Source organism: Haliaeetus albicilla, chromosome 28 (genome assembly GCF_947461875.1).
Source record: "Haliaeetus albicilla chromosome 28, bHalAlb1.1, whole genome shotgun sequence".
Classification (NCBI taxonomy): domain Eukaryota; kingdom Metazoa; phylum Chordata; class Aves; order Accipitriformes; family Accipitridae; genus Haliaeetus; species Haliaeetus albicilla.
The window spans coordinates 12,530,563-12,551,877 of NC_091510.1; the positions used below are offsets into that span (position 1 = coordinate 12,530,563).

The 21,315-nt window shown below is 45.7% G+C and overlaps 2 protein-coding genes across 2 annotated transcripts; both read right to left on the bottom strand.

Annotated features, from left to right (window-relative positions):
* Positions 1-263: 263 nt before the first annotated feature.
* Positions 264-11,449, bottom strand: GLIPR1 (GLI pathogenesis related 1). The gene is made up of 6 exons (XM_069773441.1): positions 11,133-11,449; positions 6,122-6,367; positions 3,732-3,841; positions 2,432-2,514; positions 1,243-1,269; positions 264-1,158 (listed from the first exon to the last, which is right to left on the bottom strand). Exons 1-6 carry the CDS (start codon positions 11,310-11,312, stop codon positions 1,007-1,009), a joined length of 798 nt encoding a protein of 265 aa, XP_069629542.1. The 5' UTR covers positions 11,313-11,449; the 3' UTR covers positions 264-1,006.
* Positions 11,450-13,616: 2,167 nt separating this feature from the next.
* LOC104313576 (glioma pathogenesis-related protein 1) lies at positions 13,617-19,747 on the bottom strand. The gene is made up of 6 exons (XM_069773718.1): positions 19,451-19,747; positions 17,222-17,467; positions 16,705-16,817; positions 15,836-15,918; positions 14,515-14,541; positions 13,617-14,427 (listed from the first exon to the last, which is right to left on the bottom strand). The coding sequence occupies exons 1-6, from the start codon at positions 19,628-19,630 to the stop codon at positions 14,141-14,143; spliced, it is 936 nt and encodes a 311-aa protein (XP_069629819.1). The 5' UTR covers positions 19,631-19,747; the 3' UTR covers positions 13,617-14,140.
* Between the last annotated feature and the right edge of the window lie 1,568 nt (positions 19,748-21,315).

The following is a 21,315-nucleotide window of genomic DNA, read 5'->3' on the forward strand; positions in this document are numbered from 1 at the left end:
AGCTCTGCTCTTTCCAGCCTCCGCTTGAGCTGAGCGACTGCGGTCAGTAGAGGACATGTCCAGCTGAACACAGCAGCTGTCCTCGCTGCTTTCTGCCTGCTCCAGATGTGCAGGTTTCGGAAGACTCATCCCTTGGCAGCTGTTGAACCGAAGGCATAACTATGGGCACAGCACCATTGTGCAGGTCGGAGCTGAATGTGGGGCTTTTTTGTGCACCAGCAGTTAAGGTTTACCTCATGTTGCAAATACATGATTGCCATACATGGGAAACAGGACATAATGATTTATTGTTTGAAACAGCAGTCAAAAACTCTGTGCTCAGAAAACAAAACAAAACCAGAAGAGATTGCAGCGATACCATATCATGTGTAAACACAGGTGAAACTATGTCTTGGCAGAGATGATGTGTGTTTAAAACCAAATTCTAAGCAAAGAGAAGTACCAGTGGCCCCAGTGCACTGCCAGACTGGGAAATGCACTGCCTGCCCCAGGATGTAAATGCCAGAGCTCACAGGGGTCCAAGAATTCTTAAAAAAAAAAAAATTAAATTAAAAACCTTTTCAGGCTACTCTGCATCTTGCTGGAGGAGTGTCCGAGGAAAGAGCACAATAAGAACGAGAGAGGTGCGTGGTGGGCTGGGGCTGGGGCCGGGGCCAGGCTCCTGGCCTGGGCACCCTCCAGCCCTTCCTAAGAAAGTGTAGCAGGCAGCTGCCTGCAACTCAGTGTGCTGCCTGGGCAGTGTGCTCCCTAACCCACCAGATCCCGCTCACACTGCTCCACTTTGAAAAAATACATGGGTAATTTAAAGACAGTTATTGGTTCAGAGCAATGAGAAAGCTGCTTATCGGCTCTCCTAGCTGCTCTCTGCAACAAAGATGGTATTTCTGTACTTCTAAATCACCTGTGGATCCAAACAATGTCTCTACTGATCTTTGTGCTGCCAGTAACTTCTGTGTAGGGAAGGGATGAGTTGACCTAAGTGCTCTTGTGGTCTTCTGCATGTGTGTCACTCACTGGCAGGTGCTACAGACCGGTATTTTGGTAGGAGCCAGGTGGCCAAAATTGTCAGTATAAGGAGTAATGGCCTTAAAGCAATAATGGTGATGCAGTACTCATCACATGCAGGTCTGTCCCAGTCTGGACGCCACCTGGAATCACCTGTGAACAAAACAAGTTACTTGTTTTTAAGTATAACTGCACCAAGGGCAAAAACTGGAAGCAGTTAATTCTGGTGGTACTTACTAATGACTTTGTCACGCTCTGCATTTTCTGGAGAGAGAGAAAAGAAGTGAACGTAAGCAGACTTGCACTTTAGAAACAAGTTGAGTCTAAGCAAAAGGGAATGAAGTGTGAGCCTCACGGTGGGCTCACAAATACAGCTATGGGAGCTGTGTTTCTCTCCAGGAAGAAACAAAGACCCGCTGACTTTGGGAGAGCCCTGCAGCAACTCTAGGGCCTTTGCTGAGGAGCGCTTGATCACACCATGTTGACTTCTCCCACCAGTGGCTGGCGTAGAGAGGACTCGCTCCCCCAGGTGTGCTTTCCAAGATCACTTTGGCTTTTGCCCAGTGCCTTGCATTTAAGATCCTTGGCCTGTACCTAACGTTAAACAGTTCTGTGCATCAGGGACTCCCTCTCGTTCCTGCAGTGCTGGTGTTTTAATGCCACCCTCCTGCTCCATTAGTTCACCCGAGGTCGAGTGCTGGGGAAAAGTACGACTGGAGGCTCAGCTTCCCCTGGGCTGATGTCCACAGCACGGTGCCTTGTCCTTCTTAAGGGAATTGCAGAAGGTCTCCTCCCTCCTGACTCCATGCAGCCGTTGCAAAGCCAAGTGCAGGAGAATCAGGTGGGCTGCCAGGGGCTCAGGCTGAGCACTGCGTCCCCGTGAAGGGCTCTCGCATGTCAGCGTGGCTCTCTCCCGGTGCTTAGGGGAAAGCAGATGGCCTGGCTGAAGTTCACTGGAGCGAGCAGCCTTGGCAGTGCCATGGCAGTTCTCCCCTCCCACAGCGGCATGGCAGGGGCAAGGCTTCCTTGGATCTGCACCGTCTCAAGCCGCAGCTCATGCGCCAGATAGTAACCTGGAGCCCCAGGGAGGGGACGTGTATCCCCTGCTGTGCTTCCCATTTCTGCAAGCAGTAACTTCTGGCAGGGGTAGTAACACCTTAAACTGCAGCCGCTCTATCTCCTGTACCATACCCTCCAGCACCTGAAGAGCAGACCCCATCCCATCACTCCCCAGGGTAGAAAACAGGCTCCTTCTGCCCTCTTCCCCTCTCTTTGTGCATCACTGCTCACTTGGCTTTTGACTGCAGTTTTTCAGACTATATTTAGGAACAGGAGAGCACCGTGCCTGCCTCCCACCAGTATCTTTTGTGTGTTCTTTCCCTTTCTACATGTGCTTGGGGAGGAGGGCTGGTTGTCTTCTACTTACGACACAGCTTGCCAGCACACTGCTCGCCGTTGCAGTCGCTGCATGCTGCTCCCATCTCGTACGGGTGCCCTGGGTAATTCCCACTGCGAAGGAAAGTAACACTGCTCTCAAACCGCCCTTGGGAGAAGAACGTTAATAGCTACCGCTAATTAGTTTTTAACCTGGGTTTTGCTTCACTTGTGTTGATAGGGAGACGGTTTTTGGACAGTCCCTGTCTGAATGCCCTGTGCCCAAGACATGCAGCAAAGCAGAAGAGGTTAAGTGTAATGGGGTGCCCTGTTTAGGAACCTGGAGACAGCAGTATTGCAAACCTGGGAATTAAAATAGTCTCAATGCTGGATAATTTGTGTGTGTGGAGACTGTGGGCTCCCAAAGCTGGCTCTAACTATGGGAGCAAAAGCAGATTCAGTTACTGTGTATGTACATGCGTATTCAGCCTTGAAGAGGAATCTCTGGTGCTGGAGAATTTCTCATAGGTAGTGATTTCATCCATTTGCTGGTAAATATTTTAGAAGTGACGTGCGTCTTGCTCTGCTCCCTCTCTCTACCAGCAGCATGAGTGGCACCAGCCAACCTCTGTCCAGGCTCTTGGCTCGATATTGCGTGCTCAAAACCGATACTGCACCAAAAGCAGCTCAGTGCTTCGCTTCGCTTAGAGCATGGCCAAAGTGAGATTTTTTGGGACTGGCCCGGCCTTGGCTCCACACGGTGTGCATGTAAAGGTTTTAAAGCTGTATGTAGACTGGTGGCATTAATTAGCTGGAGAAGGGTAAACATCCATCCTAGGTGGATATCCTACTGACTATGCATATGAAGGACCTCTGGATAAAATTTTGCCTTGAGCAGCCCCAGCCTCACAAACAGCCCTCAGCTGCTAAGACTGCAGCTGCACTCATTCCACACTTCGATATTTATCCAAACCATTGACCTAGAGGCTTAATTCTGCAGGCACACATGGAAATATTTTCAGACTTTGGCCTTGCACCTTGGCAACCATCTGGGGCCATCTTGGCACTCAGGAGCAAGGGTTTAATTTTCAAATGATCACTTCAGTATTTTCATGTCAGCATCTTATATTTTACCGTTTCTACCAGTGCCACTGCTTTTTGGCTCCAATACATAGCCCTCATCTAGCAAAAAAAAAGCTGGTTGGAGAGACGTGTACCTCTTTCTCTATTTTGGGGACCATTTCCTCCCACAAAACACATGAATAGACAGACTGATCTAATAAAGCTGCATGTTGCGGGAGGGAAGGGGTAGGACCCAAACCCTGTGAAATATTTGTAACAAAAAACCTTACGCCGGCCCGTAGTTGCAGATGAAGTGTGCTGCGTCGGTTATGGAGGAGTATGCCACCCTGGGACAGAAGTGGACAGCACAGCCAACCTTGTAGCTTGTAGCCCAAACAATCTGCAAAGACAGACGGGTAACACCGGTGAGAAAAGCTTTGCTTCAGCATCTGAAGCGTTACGGGGAAGACCTGCCCTCTGTTTCACGACGATGAATCGGCTGAGGAGCACTCCTTGGGCAGGCTTCATGGGGGAAAGTGGCAGTGATGGATATCGAAATCACAGTTTGTTCTGAAAAACGCCTGATGGTTTTGCCTAATTCACCAGGTGTTCATTAAAACAACTCTGAAAGAAAAAATGACTGGCTGTAACAGGTAGTTTTCCTCTCTTGAGAAGAAGGTGAAGTTCACCTCCTTTGCTTCATGGCAATCCATTAGCTTTCCTACAGCTCCTACGAGGGCTGATTGCCCCTGTACTAAATCCAGCAGGGATGTATAGGCAAATGGCTGGAAGGCACTCGTGTTACGGGAGGAACAGGGAAAAGGAGCGTGTCCGGGCTGCAGTCCTGCCTTTTAGCATCATGGCCATGACTAAAATAATCTAGAGGCGAGGGCATTGCATCGTCTAGTGATCCTCTGTCTACCAGAAGCTGTTCGGTTCAATCCAGCATCCTATATCTACCTCTAAGATTACAGTGCAGCCAAATGCTGCAGTCCTGGACAAATAAACCCGTGACAGAAACAGAGAGGAGACGAGGGCATGGCAGTACCTGAGGGCGATACAACGGCAGCAATGACCGACTACCTGAGAGCTGTGGAGAGATCCTGGTGGCACAGGAGATGAAGAAACACGCTCATGCCTCTGCCAACTCGGAAGGGGAAGCCTGGCCCTTTCTGTTTGTGCCTGTTTGGTGCCAGCTCCGAGAAGAGGGGACAATCCTCAAGCACCCGAGCGTGTTCTCAGTGCGGCGGCAGAGCAGAGGCTGCTTCCGAAGCCAGCCGCAGACAGCTGCATCCCTGAGGATGGTGAAGGACCGGATCACAGGACCCTCCCCATCCCAGGTGGCCATCGCCCGAGGCACATGCTGGGGATGTGGTTGTGGTAACGGTAGTAATTGTACCCGGGGGAAATTTCTCCGCAGCTGGGAAGGAGGGAGAGGAATGAGGGGTTCCCTGAAGGTGCAGACCCAGGGATGCCTCCCAAAGCTGGCAGACAGGCAGCTTCTAGCTACAGTCACTATCACCACTGACTCCAAGTGAGAATAATCTTATTTTCTCATTCTCTCTCATGCAACTGCCTGGGCTGCTCCTCTACAAACAACACGGTAAACACCACTGTGCCTTAGTGCCAGGTAAGGTGAGTTTTACCGCAGCTTCCAGATGCTGACTCCTGCCGTGTCCTTGTGAGCAAGGTCAAAAAGCAACACGCTGTCACCTCTCACGGCTCCTGCATCCAAATATCTCCTCTGCACACGAGTACCTGCACGTGCCATTCGGACACCCCACCAGCTTCAGCTTGTCGCAGTAGAGACGGACACGACAAGTAATAGATCATGCAAAATGGCTACTTTATTATTCTAACACACCTTTTTATACCCCTCTTTAGAGTATGTGTTAGTATATGATTGGTTTGGTTAGTAACTAACAATTCATGATTGGTGAGTTCGTTAGGACGGTTCTTCTTATCACTATCTTGTTTTTGTACTGGTCTTCTCGGATCTTTCCAGACTCTTCAAGGATATACTACAAGCTGCTCAAGGTCGTGCTGTTCTCAAACTGTCAGGAATTCCATAGACTCGTTGCATCCCCTGACATCAGCTCATCTCTTCAAGTCCTAAATGCATATGTGTATCTCCACAGAAATTACTAAATAGGCTCAGGTCAAAATCTAAACCCTAGAGCCCCTGTTGCAAGCCATCCTGCTCTCCCATCGCTGTGGTTAGCGATTGCAGGGTTGCATGGCAGTGGCACTCCTCTCCCTCACTTTGCCCTCTTTCTTTGGGAATCGTGGTTGGGAAAAATGCAGACGTGATGCTTGAAGAGCTGCAGACATCTCTTTAGGTGCCGGTATTTCCGCAGCCCTTGATTGCCTACCAGAGCTGGGACCTTGTCCCGCCACGCACTGCAGCCCACAGCCATTGCCATTGCCTGGTTTTTGGCCACTGTTTGGCTAAATCTGACTGCTTGATGGCTGTCCTGTTTTCTTCCTGGAAAGAAAATACAGCTGGCGTATTTAAAAAAAATAATGCAGTGGCTCTTTTCCTCCCTAAAATGGGGACATCTTGTGCACACAGACATAAAATCAGACTACAGCACTTGCAAAACAGTTCATTGAATCTAGAGTTTCTGTGTCAAAATGGCAACGTTGGTTCATGGTTTAGACGGAGAAGTGCAATGCCTACCTGTGTATAGTGGCCGCATGTTCCTCTGCAGTTATTGGTGGCATAATTGTAGGCGCTGACCTCATCGTACCAAGAGGTGATGGCTCTTTGCACAGTAAAAATAGAAAGTGAGCCAGTCCAGAGGTTTTCTCCAACGGGGGTAAATTTGGGGTGAGCCTGCCCTGGTTCTTTGAGGTACGTATTATGTTTAAACAGGCATTTCTTTGCCCAAGCCTTCGCGGTCTTTGCCAAATCCGGATCCCAACTCTGCAAAATAAAGACAACTAAAAATCACTTTGGTATCGTAGCAATGCAGTAATTCTAAGCAACTTTTCAGAGAAGCTGGGTCTCAGTAGCCTATATGCTTCAGGTTCATTTGTTTTTTGTTTCCGCTGAGACTTGCAGAGCTACGTGGTAAGTTGGCTTGTAGGTTAATTTCTGATTTGAACTTAGTTACTCATTAAACTTGAGGAAGTTTTTGGGGTGGTGGGTGATCCTGGCTGACCGGTTTGTTGGACACAAAGAGCTGTACATCAGTCAAACACAGTGCTTGGGGCACAACGTGCGTTTCGAGGCTGTCCCAGTCATGAGACAATGTTAATACAATTTCAACAGTGAATTACAGGAAATCTGGAGACTGGGGGGTATGCTTACGGTACCAATCGGACTGGAGTCTCGTGCAGCCTGATGCATTAAGGCTGCTGCTTGCAGGTCAGTTCACAGACACGTTGGGATTTTTGGGACAGTTTAAAGTCAACCCCTTGGTTTGCATCTTTGTGTTTGGTGGCTTCAGATGTTAGTGCTGAATTTGTATTTGTGGAATCACTCATTCACTTGCTATTCAGTCCTATAGAAAGTGGTTATTTAAGGAATTGAGTTTTATAAATGTCTTTCGTTTGCACTGGAGGCGGTGTCTGGTTTTGCTGGGTTTTCTTGTGCACACAACTTGATTGAGCAAATACAGTATTGTACCTCCTGGAAAATGCAGTACCACGAGCGTATGCCTGTAGTCCTAGTTACACTTCATGTCATGTAGATGAAGTTGTCCAGCACTGCTGAACTATTTTGGGTTGGATTTTTTTTTAAAATAAACTTTTTTTATTTATCCTTTCTGGTATGGATTAGAATATCTCAGTTGCTTCTGCAAACAATAGAATCACTAGAGAATTGTTTTGAACGGATCAGTAACAGTAACTAAGGAAAAGGTGGTTGTTAGATTTTATGGCTATGTTTTACATAATATAACTTTTTTGTACCATAAATCTGAAACAATTGGTGTATTGTTTATGCTACCAGTAAGTAATGGAAAACTGCAAGATCATACCAAAATACATCTACAGAGATTTGAAAATATTTTGTAACCTATGTATTCCATTTCTTCCTATGGCTAACGTTTGGGGGAGGGTGTATTTTCCCACTGTGGTGGGTTGGCCTTGGCTGGATGCCCCAGGTGCCCACTAAAGCTGCTCTGTCACTTCCCTCCTCAGCTGGACAGGGGAGAGAAAATACAATGAAAGCCTCGTGGGTCGAGATAAGGACAGGGAGAGATCACTTGCCCATTACCATCATGGGCAAAACAGACTTGACTTGGGGAAATTATTTTAATTTACTACCAATCAAACCACAATAGGGTAATGAGAAATAAAAACTACATCTTAAAGCACCTTCCCCTCACCCCTCCCTTCTTCCTGGGCACAGCTTCACTCCCGATTTTCTCTCCCTCCTGCCCCCCAGCAGTGCAGGGGGACAGGGAATAGGGGTTGGGGTCGGTTCCTCACCCCTTGTCTCTGCTGCTTCATCCTTCTCAGGGGCAGGACTCCTCACTGTTCCCCAGCTCCAGCATGGGGTCCCTCCCACAGGAGACAGTCCTCCACAAACTTCTCCAGTGTGAGTCCTTCCCGTGGGCTGCAGTTCTTCACAAACTGCTCCAGTGTTGGTCCCTTCCCCGGGCTGCAGTCCTTCAGGCACAGACTGCTCCACCATGGGGGATCACAAGTCCTGCCAGAAAACCTGCTCCAGCGTGGGCTCCTCTGTCCACGGGACCACAGGTCCTGCCAGGAGCCTGCTCCAGCACGGGCTTTCCACGGGGTCACAGCCTCCTTTGGGCATCCCCCTGCTGCGGCATGGGGTCTTCCCCGGGCTGCAGGTGGAGATCTGCTCCCCTGTGGACCTCCCTGGGCTGCAGGGGGACAGCCTGCCTCACCGTGGTCTTCATCACCACGGGCTGCAGGGGAATCTCTGCTCCGGCGCCTGGAGCACCTCCTGCCCTCCTTCTGCACTGACCTGGGGGTCTGCAGGGCTGTTTCTCTTACATATTCTCACTCCTCTCTCCGGCTGCAGGTTCTGGGCCACAGCAACTTTTTTTTCCCTTCTTAAATCCGTTCTCCCACAGGCACTACCACCATCACTGATGGGCTCAGCCTTGGCCAGCAGCAGGTCCGTCTTGGAGCCGGCTGGCATTGGCTCTGTTGGACATGAGGGAAACTTCCAGCAGCTTCTCACAGAAGCCACCCCTGTAGCCCCCCCACCACCAAAACCTTGTCATGCAGACCCAGTACAAAGATGTGTGACAGTGGTGGATGCACCTTAGTGCTTCACGGTCTTGTTTTTCACATTCTACTTTTTAAGAGTCTGCACATCTGTTTTCTCCTTCATCCTATAATAGTATTAATAGTAAGTTTAAAGTTCCATAAAGGTATATGTAATAATAAGTTTAAAGTAAATTAATACATTTAAATGTATTTTCCTTTGTTTGTGTGAATGCTTAAACTGGCTGACAGCTGAAAAAGCAATGTGCAGAAACCGATTGTTCAGAATGATCTTTAGTTTAAGTATAGTTGTACTCCTTATTTGCTTATGAAACTGCATTTATGCAAGAACATTGGACTAAACTGCATGGGTAAAAATGCACAGGACAGGGAGGTTTGCATATAGATATCATTGCTGTTTGAGAAAATAGTAACTACAATTTTTTTTTCCCGTGAACTCTTTCTCCGTTTTGGTTTTATAACTCAGACGAGTTGCTTGCTGATTTAGGGAGGGAAAATTGAACGTATAATAAGTGAAAAGTGATGCAAAGCAGCAGTAAGTCAAAGGAGACTGTTGTGAAGCCCTGATGGTGAGACTCTTTCTGCTGGTTTTGAAGAGCCGTGGAACAGACCTAAGCAAGGCTTTGGGTGAAGGGGTCACATTTGTCAGGTAAAAAAATGTTAGATCAGCATTCTCATTTTATAATAAATGTATGACAAATATAGATGGTTGTGGGCTTTGTTACTTGCAGTTAAAGGAGTTTCTGTCTTGTATTTTCTTTTAAAAACTATTTTTCCAAAAGGTGGAAATGCCCTGAGTTCATACTCTTCATTTTTACATATCTAGGTGGACAGTTATCTACAGCAAGCAGAAATTCCCTGTGAAATAAATCATCGTCTTTTCCTCATTTCTGGAGTGCTAAAGGCCATTCAAAAATTAAGAAATATGCTGCTTTCAATTCCAGTGCTTTTACTTACATAATAGATTTTATCATGTATTGTACTGCTTTCTCCACATTAAATTCTTCCTGGGAGAGGTCTTACTTAAGAGTAGGGGTTATGCAGTGTTTTAGAAGAAACTTACCATGTTCTTGTTTTATTTATATATAATCTTTATTTGTTTTTTTGTTTCTTAAGCCATTTTTTTCGAGTTTCAGTTCTTTAATTTTTCAAAAGGAAAAATTAGGCATAATTTTAAAAGATCAATACTGCTCTTTTAAGACATCATAGCAAGATTTTGTTAATGAAGGGCCAGTAAAGCAATCTAGAAGACAGAGCCTGGAGTGATATGTACTGGAAGTTCAGGACTCCTGGCTGAAGAAAGCTGAAATAAAAGATACATCTAGAAGAGAAACTGAACTGTTTCTTGTCAGGCTTGCAACTCGAGCTTGCTCGCTGCTCACTTCCCCTTCACTAATAGGCATTTCTTTTTTAGTGTCTGACAACCAAATATAGAAAATTAGCTTTTTTTGGTGGGGAGAACTTTGGTTGGGATGTTGCTAATGACAGACATGGTTATCTCCTCTTCTGGTGGTGACCATGCAAGACAGTAAGAAAGAGGAGCAAAAGGAAGGAGAGCAGAATTAGGGCAATTGCTATGGCCCGTCTGAGAGATCTGTGGAGATTATCCCGAGAAGAAACACAATATCCCAAATATTACCCACGCAAAGCACAAAAGGTGGTGGATGTCGCAAGAGAGAGCTCCCAAGCTACCGGAATCGAACGTGTCACAAATCAGAGATGGGCTTCTCAGCCGTAAGCCCACCTTTGGGCACGCATTTACGGCTTCCCCCGTTGCTTTTTTTTCCATGTGCCACCCAGCAGGGAAACAAGCGCCACGAGCCATTTGAAATGAGAGGTGGGCACTTTTGGGTGTATTTTGAATCATGACAGCCTATCTTTTGCACGGTGGCTGCAGATACTTCCCCGTGATGTGGCCAGGGAGAAGGCAGGGACAGAGCAGCGCGGGACCTGATGTTTCCAGCGCTCGCTCCCACTGCACTTGTTGGTTTTTTGGCTTCCCCTGTAGCCCCAGCGCCTCGGACCAGCCGCTCTGTTGGCTCAGGCTGAGAGAGCCTTGCCAAGAAAGCGTAGAGAAAGCTCTCGTTTGGCAACGGTCTCTGCCCTTGATGACTCAAGTACGGAAGGTTGTGCTTAGGTCTGCATATCAATTACAGTCCGGCATGTTGAGCTGCGGTGCCTTGGAATGAGGAGGCTTTTCACAGCACAAAACGACAGCGTTAGGCTGAGGGTTGAAATCACGGGTTTCAAATGAGGAAATTAAGCCAGCCAAAACTATCCACGTACCCGACTGTATAAAACCATCTGAAAATCACAGCCTTTTTCTCTGCTTTAAAAAGAAGTAGCTCTTATGATCCCAGAAGCTAGGGTGTTTTTTCTTTTTTTCTTTTTTTTTTGCATTTGATCAGAAAAACAATCTTTGAGAATCCTAAACAACATCACAGTGCTACACACTTGCACGTAAGTCGGGAAGATCCCCTTACCATGTAGAGCATGTTGCTGGCTGGTGGATTCACTCCAGACCGGAATCTGTTATGGGTTTGCACACATTCCTCAATAAACTTTGGATCTCCGGCATCAGGCAACATCGGTGGTTCATAGGAGTCAGAGGAACGACAGAAGTGCAGTAAAGCCAGCACACAAGCAGCAAATCTGCTTGTCATGATTCTCAGCTTCTGATCTTCCAGCTTTAAGAGCGGAGTGTTTCAGCTGTACGAGATAGTTTTCGCTTCACCAGCAGCGTTTTTTCTTGGAGGGCTTGTGGGCTGGACTTATCTTAGCCGTGCTAATTGAGCGTGGCGTTGGTCACAGGAAACGAATCATGTTTCAGGAGCGTTGCTATGAGAATAAGGAAATTAAGCTACGAGTTCACATCAGAGCTGTGGCAGCTTTGTCTCTCTTTTTCGCTTCTTTAATTGTGGTGGGCAAGCTGCTTCTCTCCTGTCCTTTGGGCTGCTTTGGTTTTGTGTCTTTGACCCCCACCATCTCATCCGTAGCAATCACTATGGATTGCAGTAAAGTTTGGGATAAATTTTCTGCTTTTCATGAAAATAGCATTGCTGTTAAGGCTGTTATTCTGAGCCAAAATGCTGTGAGAAATGATTGATTTGAACTATGACTTTTACTACAGTATGAACAGTCACTTTGCTTGTACATGGAGTTACTGGAGGGGTAAGTTTGGCTGAGAACTGCCATTTAAATACGCTGCAGTTATTGATGGGTTTCTCCTGTCACCACACGCTTGTGCTATGTGTCGCTACCAATTTCTCCTCCCAAGCTTTAGCAATTTGCGGTTCATTCCCTGCCACCCGAGCCCCCAGCAGAGTTGGGTGCTGTGAAGGTTGGTGCCGTCTCATGCCGGGCACCCAGCACCCACACTGGGTTTCTCAGCCAGGACTTGGGAGCTGATGTCCCACGCACGTTGCCTCGGGTGCCCAACACTCCCTGCTCAGACCCACCACCATCACCACCCTCTTCCTCATGCTGTCCTTACCTATCAGCTGCCCGTCAAGCTCAGACCCTTCCCCACAGTCCCAACCTGGACATCTCTGTGGGAATGAGGTTGGGTTTCTTCCCACTCCAGGTTTCGTTTTAGGAATCTGCATCCTTTGAACGTGTGGGTGTAGGTCCCAGCTGTCACTTCTGCACGTGAAGTCCTGTAGGTGTTGGGGCTGGTGGCAAAGCCACATTCGGGTTGGTGGTCCGGGGTCACTCTGTGAGCCTGCAACTGCAGCCCCACCAGCACACATCAGGTCCTGCGGGTCACACACCTCCGGCTATTCGTGGGGAGACTGCTTACAGGAGAAAAGGCCCACCGAGGGAATCATGGATGAGAACCACTTTGTTCACAACTCCCCTACGGACCGCTTTCTGGAGGAGAATAATGCGGAGGGTTGACCCTGGCCAGTAGCCCAGCACCCATCCACACAGCTGCTCGCTCCCTCCCCCTTCCAAGCAGGACAGAGGGGAGAAAACAGAAAGAAAAGTGAGAAAATTCATGGGTCAGGATCAAGACAGCTTAATATGTGTGGAAAGAGGAGGGGAGAAACAAACAAACAAACCTCTCCGGTGATGCAAAGCAATCACCACCCTCCCCAATGGCAGACCGATGCCCAGCCAGCCTCTGAGCACCGGCCACCCTTGGAAGCCAGCCGCCCCCCTTGCTTCTTCCTCTACCCCAGGTTTTTTTGCTGAACACAATATTATACGGTATAGAATATCCCTTTGGTCAGTTCGGGTCAGCTGTCCCTGCTGTGTCCCCTCCCAACCACTTGCCCACCCCCAGCCTGCTTGCTGTTGCTACATATAAAAGATGGCAGCAGACAAGAACTGATAATTGGGAAATTAAATATGTATCTTCTTACATGGTGACATTTTGCAGCGTATGACAAGAGCCCAAACGTTTGGGGCTCATTTTTATCCTGTGGGATGCCGTGCTCCTTCAGAGCTGCAGTGTGGCTCAGAATTTGAGTCGCTGTGTTCTCAAAACATTAGGATTAAGATAAAGGAGGAGAAACAGCTTTAAATATTGATAGCACAGTTATGAATTGCTAACATCAGGTGGTATCTCTTAGCCTGAAAGACAGGTTTGTTTCCCTTACTAATAAATATATATAAGAACAATAGGGGTCAAAGGCTCAATGTCTCTAAAAACAAACTGAATCCATCAACAGTTTAGGCTTTTTTAATGAGGCTGAGATCTTCTATTTCTGAACCACCATCTGTCCTGGGCCCATTTCATCTTCCCTCTCCCGTTTTTCCTCCCTGCTCCCCCCTTCCCCTGCCTGCAAGCACAGGATGGCCATCATCTATCTACTCTGCATTTCAGATTTGGTCACCATTTCACATCCTAAAATTACGCTCTGCTCACTGACACCCCATCTTAATCCTTGCTCTATCAACCTTCCCTGGTATTCTTCTAGCTATGGAGGACAAAGCTTGACTCTGAGAGGAGAAGAACAGAATAGTACAACTGACAATAGAGTAACTTTAATGGAGACTGATACACATAGGATAAATAGAGTAAAGGACAAGCTTTACTCCTGTTCATAAAAAGGAATACATACAGTTAAATCTCCATTGTCTGGGGAAAACAATGTCTGGGATAATTGAAGGTTAATGGGGATGTGTTATTGCTTTTTTTTGGGTACAGTGTGCTGCTTCAGACATGTCTTTGTGATGCCCCAGGTTTCCAGGAGACTTGTTAGCGTCTATAGTAATACATAGTCTACGTGGTCCCTCTAGCAATCTACCCCCGAGCCAGAGCTAAGAGGCTCATACAGACATAGAAGCATGTTGCAGCTACTGCCAATAAATTACACTAACTCTATGCATAGCCACTTTTATCTTGCCTTGAGTGAAGATGCAGCCTTTACTCTGCAGGATAAACATCACGAGGATAATGGCGAGATGACCAAATGTTTTTTCAGATGTGTGCAATTCTCTGAGAGTAAGACAGCGGTGGGATCACTATCAGTATCTTAATTGATCATTACTCATAAAAAAATGTGTGTGGATACCGCTGTTGTACTAAAAGAACAGCACCAGCACTCAGTACCAGAAGCAGTGGCCTTAAAATTGAAACGCTAAGGCAGTATCGGTCACAAGAGGGATGCGGATGCTCGGCAGGTGGGACGTACGGTGGCGTGGGAGGCCTGGGGGGCCGTGGCCGTGGCGCGGGAGGCTTGGGGGGACGGGGCTGCGGCGCAGGAGGCTTGGGGGGACGGGGCTGCGGTGGCTGGGGCTGTGTATCCCAGTCCGGGTACCAGTAGGTATAATCTAAAAAACAGTGAAGAAAGAGGTGTTAAGACCCGTCAAACTTAGCCATGCTTATAGGAAGGCAATTGAGAACAATTTGATACGTACCTAGCAGCTTCTCGCGTTCTGTATTTTCTGTAAAGAGATCAGAAGAGGATATAAATGGGAGTATCATTCAGTGGTGGTTCTTAATATAAAGAGGTAAGCCATTGCTGGTGCCTGGCAGATTGCACTGACGATACCAGTCAGTGCCTAAAACATCCTGCAAGGGGAAGCAGGCCAGCAAGGGCAGGTTCCCAACTGGTGTGGGGCTTGTATTTTTTATTGAATTGAAAGAGAAGCAGAAAAGAAGCAGCTGTATTAGGAAGAATTTGTGTCATGGGGAGGAGGGAATAGCAAAGAAAAACAAAACATGGAATTTATTTAAAATTTATATACAAACCAATTTTAAGTAATTACAGACAAATATAACTACTAAATTTATCACAGAAGTACACCTTTACTAAGGGCTTTGATGCATTTGCAGGATTGCCTGTGTGCATCCTATTGGAACTGCTGATTTGCCCTGTGGGAGAATATGGTAAAACGGGTTGTAGGATCTAGCACTTAATTTTTAAAAGCTCTCTTCCTCCTCTCCCTCCCCCTAGTCTTTGAGATGTTTCTACTTTTCCTGTGATGCGTCAGGCTGAGACTTCAAGATGAGTCAGGCAGGATATCACAGAAGGAAAATAGAGTACCAAATGCTCAATTATTTCTACAGCTGAAGCTATGTAGAGCTTGGCTAGTAGAGACCATCCCCATTAAACCTCTGTATAAAATTCATGTTTGATTTAAGACATTGTTGCATGTCCTTTAATCTCTCTTTATTTAAAACACTATTTCTGACTAATTTGGGACTAGCTGTAATGACATAAAGGTCCACAGCTGCAAACTGCTGTGGAAAAAACAAGTTCTCACTGCTGTATTTCAGAAAATTGCAGAAGTTAGAAATAAGTGTGCTTTTCAGTATAATCTTCTTATTAGTTCAGAACTATAGTTGTCTGGAAAATGTGATAGGACATACTAAACAAGCAAGAAGGCAGAAGTTAAATATACTATTTCTGCTAGGAAAGAAGAAACAGATGGGGAATATTTGTTGGGGCTAAAGTTCTACATTTGACTTCCTGCTCAGATAAAAGGCAGGAAGAAGTCTAACTGGTACTTCTCTTCATCAGAAACTCTGGCTTCTACCTCTGAGAGCCTTCAACAGCAAAGTATTTCAATTAATTCCTTCGTACACTATTCTTACCAGGATTTGGTACTGTTGCTGTGTGGTGGGCTACAGGCCCACTATGTATTTAGTGCAAATTGACTCATTGTTTTATTTCCACTGATAATTACGCCACTTCTATTTCTATGCAATTTTCTTAGTTGATCACTTTGGTCTTACCACAGAGCTTGTCCACACACTTCTCATTACTGCACCCACTGCATGCTTCTCCTGCTTTATATGGTTTTCTTGGGTAATTCCCCCTGCAAAGTAGAACAACAGTATTTTGTTAGCTTGGTCATTTGAAAAGCACTTTAAATACATGGTTCCATCAGATTGTTAGAATAATTTATCATGAAAAGCTATTATGGGAGGGGAAGTCCCTTTATCCCAAACTTGATCATTGCAATTGTTTGAAATTCCTTTTAGAACAGATTAAAGCTCTCACCAGCATGGGGAGCAGCTACGCGGTGACTCTCGCCACTTGAAATTAATGAGACTTCTCAGGCAATACTGATTATTCAAGTGTAATTATTCACTACAAGCATACAAGAATCTGCCTCTAGTCCCTCATTACCCACCTGTATTTTAAAGACAAATCTGTAAAAGGTAAGTCCAGAAATTGCAAGGTACAAGATAAACTAGAGGACTGTCTTCCTTTTATTTCTTCAACTAAAATGTCTTGTTTGAAGTTTGGGTGGGGCTGTAGGAAGATGTAATCTTTCTCAAGCGGAAAGCTTGCACCTGCCCCACTTTTCATGCAGAGACTGAAGCCAGAACAGATTTTATTCCACCATCTTGCTTATGGCGAGTGCTCTCAGCTATGATTTGGTCACCTGCTTTTTTAGAAAGGGATTTTCTGCAGCTGTGGCTATGTCCAGCAGCTTCTGCTCTCAATGGCCGGGGGAAGTTTCCCTTGGACTGGTGACATGTGGATGCAGCTGCTTCTGAAATTCATTACAACTGTTCCTGTGCTTGTTGGCATCTGATACCAGGCCAGTTGTAGGGTATTTAAAAAATACCCCTCCCCCCAGCCATAATTAACTTACGCTGGCCCATAGTCACAAACAAAATGTGCTGCTCTGAAAAGTCCAGGAAAATTTTCAACGGTATTGCAGAAATGAACGGCGCAGCCAACTTTGTAACTCTCTGCCCAAACGACCTGGAGGGCAAAGGGAAATAGGTAATGCACGAGTTTAAAAACTGAGAAAGCAACAGCATTAAGGGAGGGAGGGGAAGGGAAGGATCTTGTGGAAGTTTAAAACAGCTGACACAGGAGCAACATCCCAAGGGCAGCTGAGACAAACGACTGATAGATGGTTTTGCGTTTTTTATCTGGCTCCCCTGGACGCATGAAATTGTCAGGGGAAAATCCCTTTCCTCCATTACTAGAAATAGGACCCGGACATCCCTGGGCCTCGGAATTATTTCTTTCCAATCTCGTGCAGCAATAAACTGGGAGGTGAAAACCCCTGCTGTAATTCCTGTTCCAAAGCAGTCTGTTCCAAGCCCTTGGATTTTCTGTGAAACCATTACATTATAAACCATTGGACATGTAAGACTCACCTGGGTGTAGTGACCACACATGCCAGTACAGCGATTGGTGTTGAAATCATAGCTGCTGACTTCATTAAACCAGTCATTGAGAGCTGCATCCACAGAGAAGATGGTGGCTGTGCCAGTCCAGATGTTTTCTCCAACAGGAGTAAAGGTGGGGTGCACCTTCCTTGCAACTTTAAGGTAGATATTGTGCTCAAACTTGCACTTTTTTGCCCATGCTTTGGCAGTCTTAGCTAAAGCAGCGTCCCAGGACTGTAGGAAAGGAAGAAAACATAATCTAACCTGCACTGCAGTGACTTTGCTGAATTCAAACATTTTTAAACAGACACTTTTAAGGATTCTTTTCCCCCTTTCTGCTTCCCATCCCTGCATTCAGTTTCCTTCTCTGACTTGACATTTCTACTCCCATAGCAAATTTTGTTTCTTCTTTCTCCCTTAAATATTGCAGGACACGTAGTATCTATCCACTGTCCTGTGGTATCTGACTTGTTAAAATACTTAGACTGCGGTCTGTAAGCTCCTATGCTGGAGAGGAGGGAACTGCGTGAAACCCCCAGCTGTAGAGGGGCTTGAGGGACTTTGTGCCTCGGAGCTGTCGGCCAAAGCAAATAAAAGGCTTGCTCATCTCTGCTGGGCTCAAGTGATAATTTGAGAAACCAGCCTGGGAGACTTGCAGAAAGATTTTATGCCACTGAATGTCCAGGCAATAAAATGGCAGGTAAAATTCAGTACAGAGAAATGCAAGTTAAGGGATGTGAGAAAAAAACCAAATTTTAACTTTGTGTTCATAAAGACAGCCTTGGAGATGGCTATTACCACTTGTAAATCAATGTTCAGTAGCAGTCTAGAACGCAAATAAAGTGTTAGAAATTCCTTGAGAAGGACTGGAGAATAAACCCAGATATATAACTAGACCGCTGTAGAAGTCCTGTTAAAAGCTGTGTGCAGCGCAGCAGCCCACCTCAAGAAGGGGACACTAGAACTGGAGGGCTTTCATAAAGCAACAGAGTGCTCTGCAGCTTTGGTCAGAGACAGCTGGACATCTTGTGTGAAGCAGGTAAATGAGCAATAATTACTTGCTCCTTCCAATACAAAGACCAGAGGCTATCAAACGAAGCTAGGAAATAACAGGTCCAAATCACACGCAAGGAGTTATCTTCACACAACTTGTGGTTAGGCGGTGCACCTCGTTGCTACACGATGCTAGGGACGATAAAAACTTGCATGAGCTCAAGGCAGAAAAAAAGTCGTACAAGAAAAATCCTTCAACAGCCTTTAAATACAATGCAACACCTTTGATTCAAAAGATTTCTATATATTTGTCCAGCTGTTATTCCAGGCTTGCTGGATCTTTGGTCTGAGCAGCTGAGTTTGCTCTTGTGCGCTAGCATTTTAAATTAAACATTGTTTTTTAAAATGGCAAGAAACTAAAATCACGAGTAGTCTGAATTTTACCACCCCTTTACCATGACTTCCTTTCACAGAAATGATTCATATTGTGCATGCAGTTGCACATTTAACTTCCTTTCCAGCTATGCAGCACTGCTGGAGGGCTCAGAGTAATGACATGAACTGAGGGGGGTTACCTCCCTCAGCTAGCTAGCTTTTTCCTTATATATTCCACCAAACAAGCTGAGACCTATCCATAGCCTATTCTGATACCCACTGTATTTATAGGAAGCTCTGCTTTCCAGCCCAGATATTAGTATCCCTACTCTTCAAACCCTGCTACAGCAAATGAAGATCAGGTATCTAAACGGATGTCCTGGCAAATCCCTTTCTTCAACACATGTTCGAGATTGGAAGAAACAAGGGGAGACGACAGATTTTTGACAAATCCTATTGTGCAGATTGCCTATTCAGGAGCTTTTTAATACCAAACAGCTTCCCTGTATGAAACCTGGACTAACATAAAACAGATTACTATCTCTCTTGGAAAGAGGTAAATGAAATGCTGAGAACCAAATACTGTTTTTTGCAGTACAGCCCTTTGCTCTGGCTGAAGTTTAGAGTAGCAATCCATCCCTAAACAAGGAATTCCCTTCAAATTATTAAAACTAAACAATATTGTGAAAATTAATGTCTTTTCTATTTCCTAAAAAGAACTAACATATATAGTACAGAAATCATTGACAGAAAGTGAAAGAAAAGCACAAAGCAAATTAAGAATAAGATGGGCTAAATCAGCAGCACAATCTATATTAATTTTCAAACAGATCATTAATGCCTCCTTACCATGCGAAGCATGTTGCTGGCTGGTGGCTTCACTTTGGATCGAAATGTGTTGTGAGCTCTCACACAGTCTTCAATGAACTTTGCATCATCTATGTCAGGCAAGGGATATTGCGGATAAGCATGACAGCAAGCGAAGAGATCCAGTAAGAACAATGCAGCAAAGAAAAATGTGATTTTCATAATCCTTCAATGCTTTCAGTATTTTTTTTTAAGTTTTTAAAAGAAAAATCTCTGAAGTGGAGATAATACTGGCAAGCAGCTCTTCAGAGGTTTTCCTCTGGGTGTGGAAGCACTTGAAAGTGTCAAAGTAAAAGGAAGTGAAATTGCTTCATAAGGTACAGCTCTATCTGACATCATAGCTGGCCATCAAAGGGTAAAGCGTGAAACAGGCATCTGCCATGCATATTAGCAAGGAGCAACACTCCAGGTATACTTCTGTCTTTTCTTTGAGTGTGCTCCATTCTGGTTGACTGCCAAACCATTCCGTGATTGTAGGTCTTATCTGAAGAGATGCTGCAGAACAGCTTTCCTAAAACCTGTGTCAACCATAAAAATCGTAGCTTTGACAAAATACAAATCTGCTGTTCAGCTGATTTTCCTACAGTATAGCTTAGTCATACCAGCTCAATTAAAATTACCTTGCTTCCATTTCAGAATTACTCTAGGAATAAACAGAATTAGGAAAACTGCATATATTGAAATTCGACCTCACCCCAAGAAAAAAAAGGTCCCTGAACAGCAGCTTGCTGCAAAACAGACCTTCTGACCTGGTTTGGTGTGTAACACAAGAATGCAAGAGCGTTAAGAACAACCATACGTTTTAAGAGCTAAGGTCTTGTAACTCAGATTTACGTAGCTTTACAGAGAAAATATGTTGTAAACAACTTTCATGGGTCTGATTCCCTGCTCAGTTTTTCAGGTCAGGCCTTATCCTGCTGAACACTTGTGGAAATTACCATTCTGGTGTTGCCTTCTGGGTTTGCACGATGGCTTTTCCCTCTTAAATAATACCCTTGATTTGCTTCAGAGTCTTGTAACAATCTGTACACCTAATTCAGATAGGCTGAAGGAGCTGTAGCCCTCCAACAACATCACAGCTGTACCTATATAGGCTATTAATGGAGGCATATAATTAAGTATTTCTCTGTGTGCATGTGTTTAAGGATTTCCATGCATTACTAACTCTCCATACCTTCCTCTTAGCCCTGCCATGATTTGCCAACCAAATTCATGAAGGTAGGGGCAGCTGTAGAAGGCAACAAAGTTTGGGGGTGGGGACACACACCGGGAGTTTTGGATCTTTTGGGACAGAAACAAAAAGGGGGTCTCCAATTACTGTTGTTGGACAGGCTTAACACAGCCTTTAACAATAAACAGCCCTCAGAGGCACAAGAGACCTGGATGGAGAGGGAACTGAGCAAGTATTTTTTCTTCCCCTTTTCTTTTACAATAGCTTCCTGTGCTTTGAAACTCTCCCAGTAAGATCACCAATTTTTTCTCTAATCAATTATTTCTTTAAAAAAGACCAAGCCGAAGCGCTCAGTGGGAGGAGACTGGCCACCTTCTCCGTAGGCACAGCACGCCGGCTCCAAGACGCTTTTGGTCCCATCGTGTCCTTGATGAAAAGACGCAGGAGGCACTACCAGCCATCTCAACCTCTCACCTCCCTTGGCAAGTAAAGGGAAGCGGGAGGTGAAGCACCAACCCCGACACAACCCCAGTCCAAGGCAGTGGACACGCCTGCAGCCCAGCCATTGACTTCTAGCTCTAATCGCTTCACCCGTTCCTCTACCAAGGGTTGGCCACGGCTCCATTTGCTTCCAGAACACATATGCGATGGTCATGATCTCACTTACATTTAGAAG

Excerpts from the sequence above, each read along its gene's own strand:
- LOC104313576 (XM_069773718.1), bottom strand. The coding sequence starts at position 19,630 with ATGAAAATCACATTTTTCTTTGCTGCATTGTTCTTACTGGATCTCTTC. Across the intron at positions 14,542-15,835 it reads GTGTGTGGACAAGCTCTGTG|AAAATACAGAACGCGAGAAG; the intron begins GTAAGACCAAAG and ends ATCTCTTTACAG. Across the intron at positions 14,428-14,514 it reads AGAACGCGAGAAGCTGCTAG|ATTATACCTACTGGTACCCG; the intron begins GTACGTATCAAA and ends ACTGTTTTTTAG.
- GLIPR1 (XM_069773441.1), bottom strand. The coding sequence starts at position 11,312 with ATGACAAGCAGATTTGCTGCTTGTGTGCTGGCTTTACTGCACTTCTGT. Across the intron at positions 6,368-11,132 it reads CCAGCAACATGCTCTACATG|AGTTGGGATCCGGATTTGGC; the intron begins GTAAGGGGATCT and ends TTTATTTTGCAG. Across the intron at positions 1,270-2,431 it reads GTGTGCTGGCAAGCTGTGTC|AAAATGCAGAGCGTGACAAA; the intron begins GTAAGTAGAAGA and ends CTCTCTCTCCAG.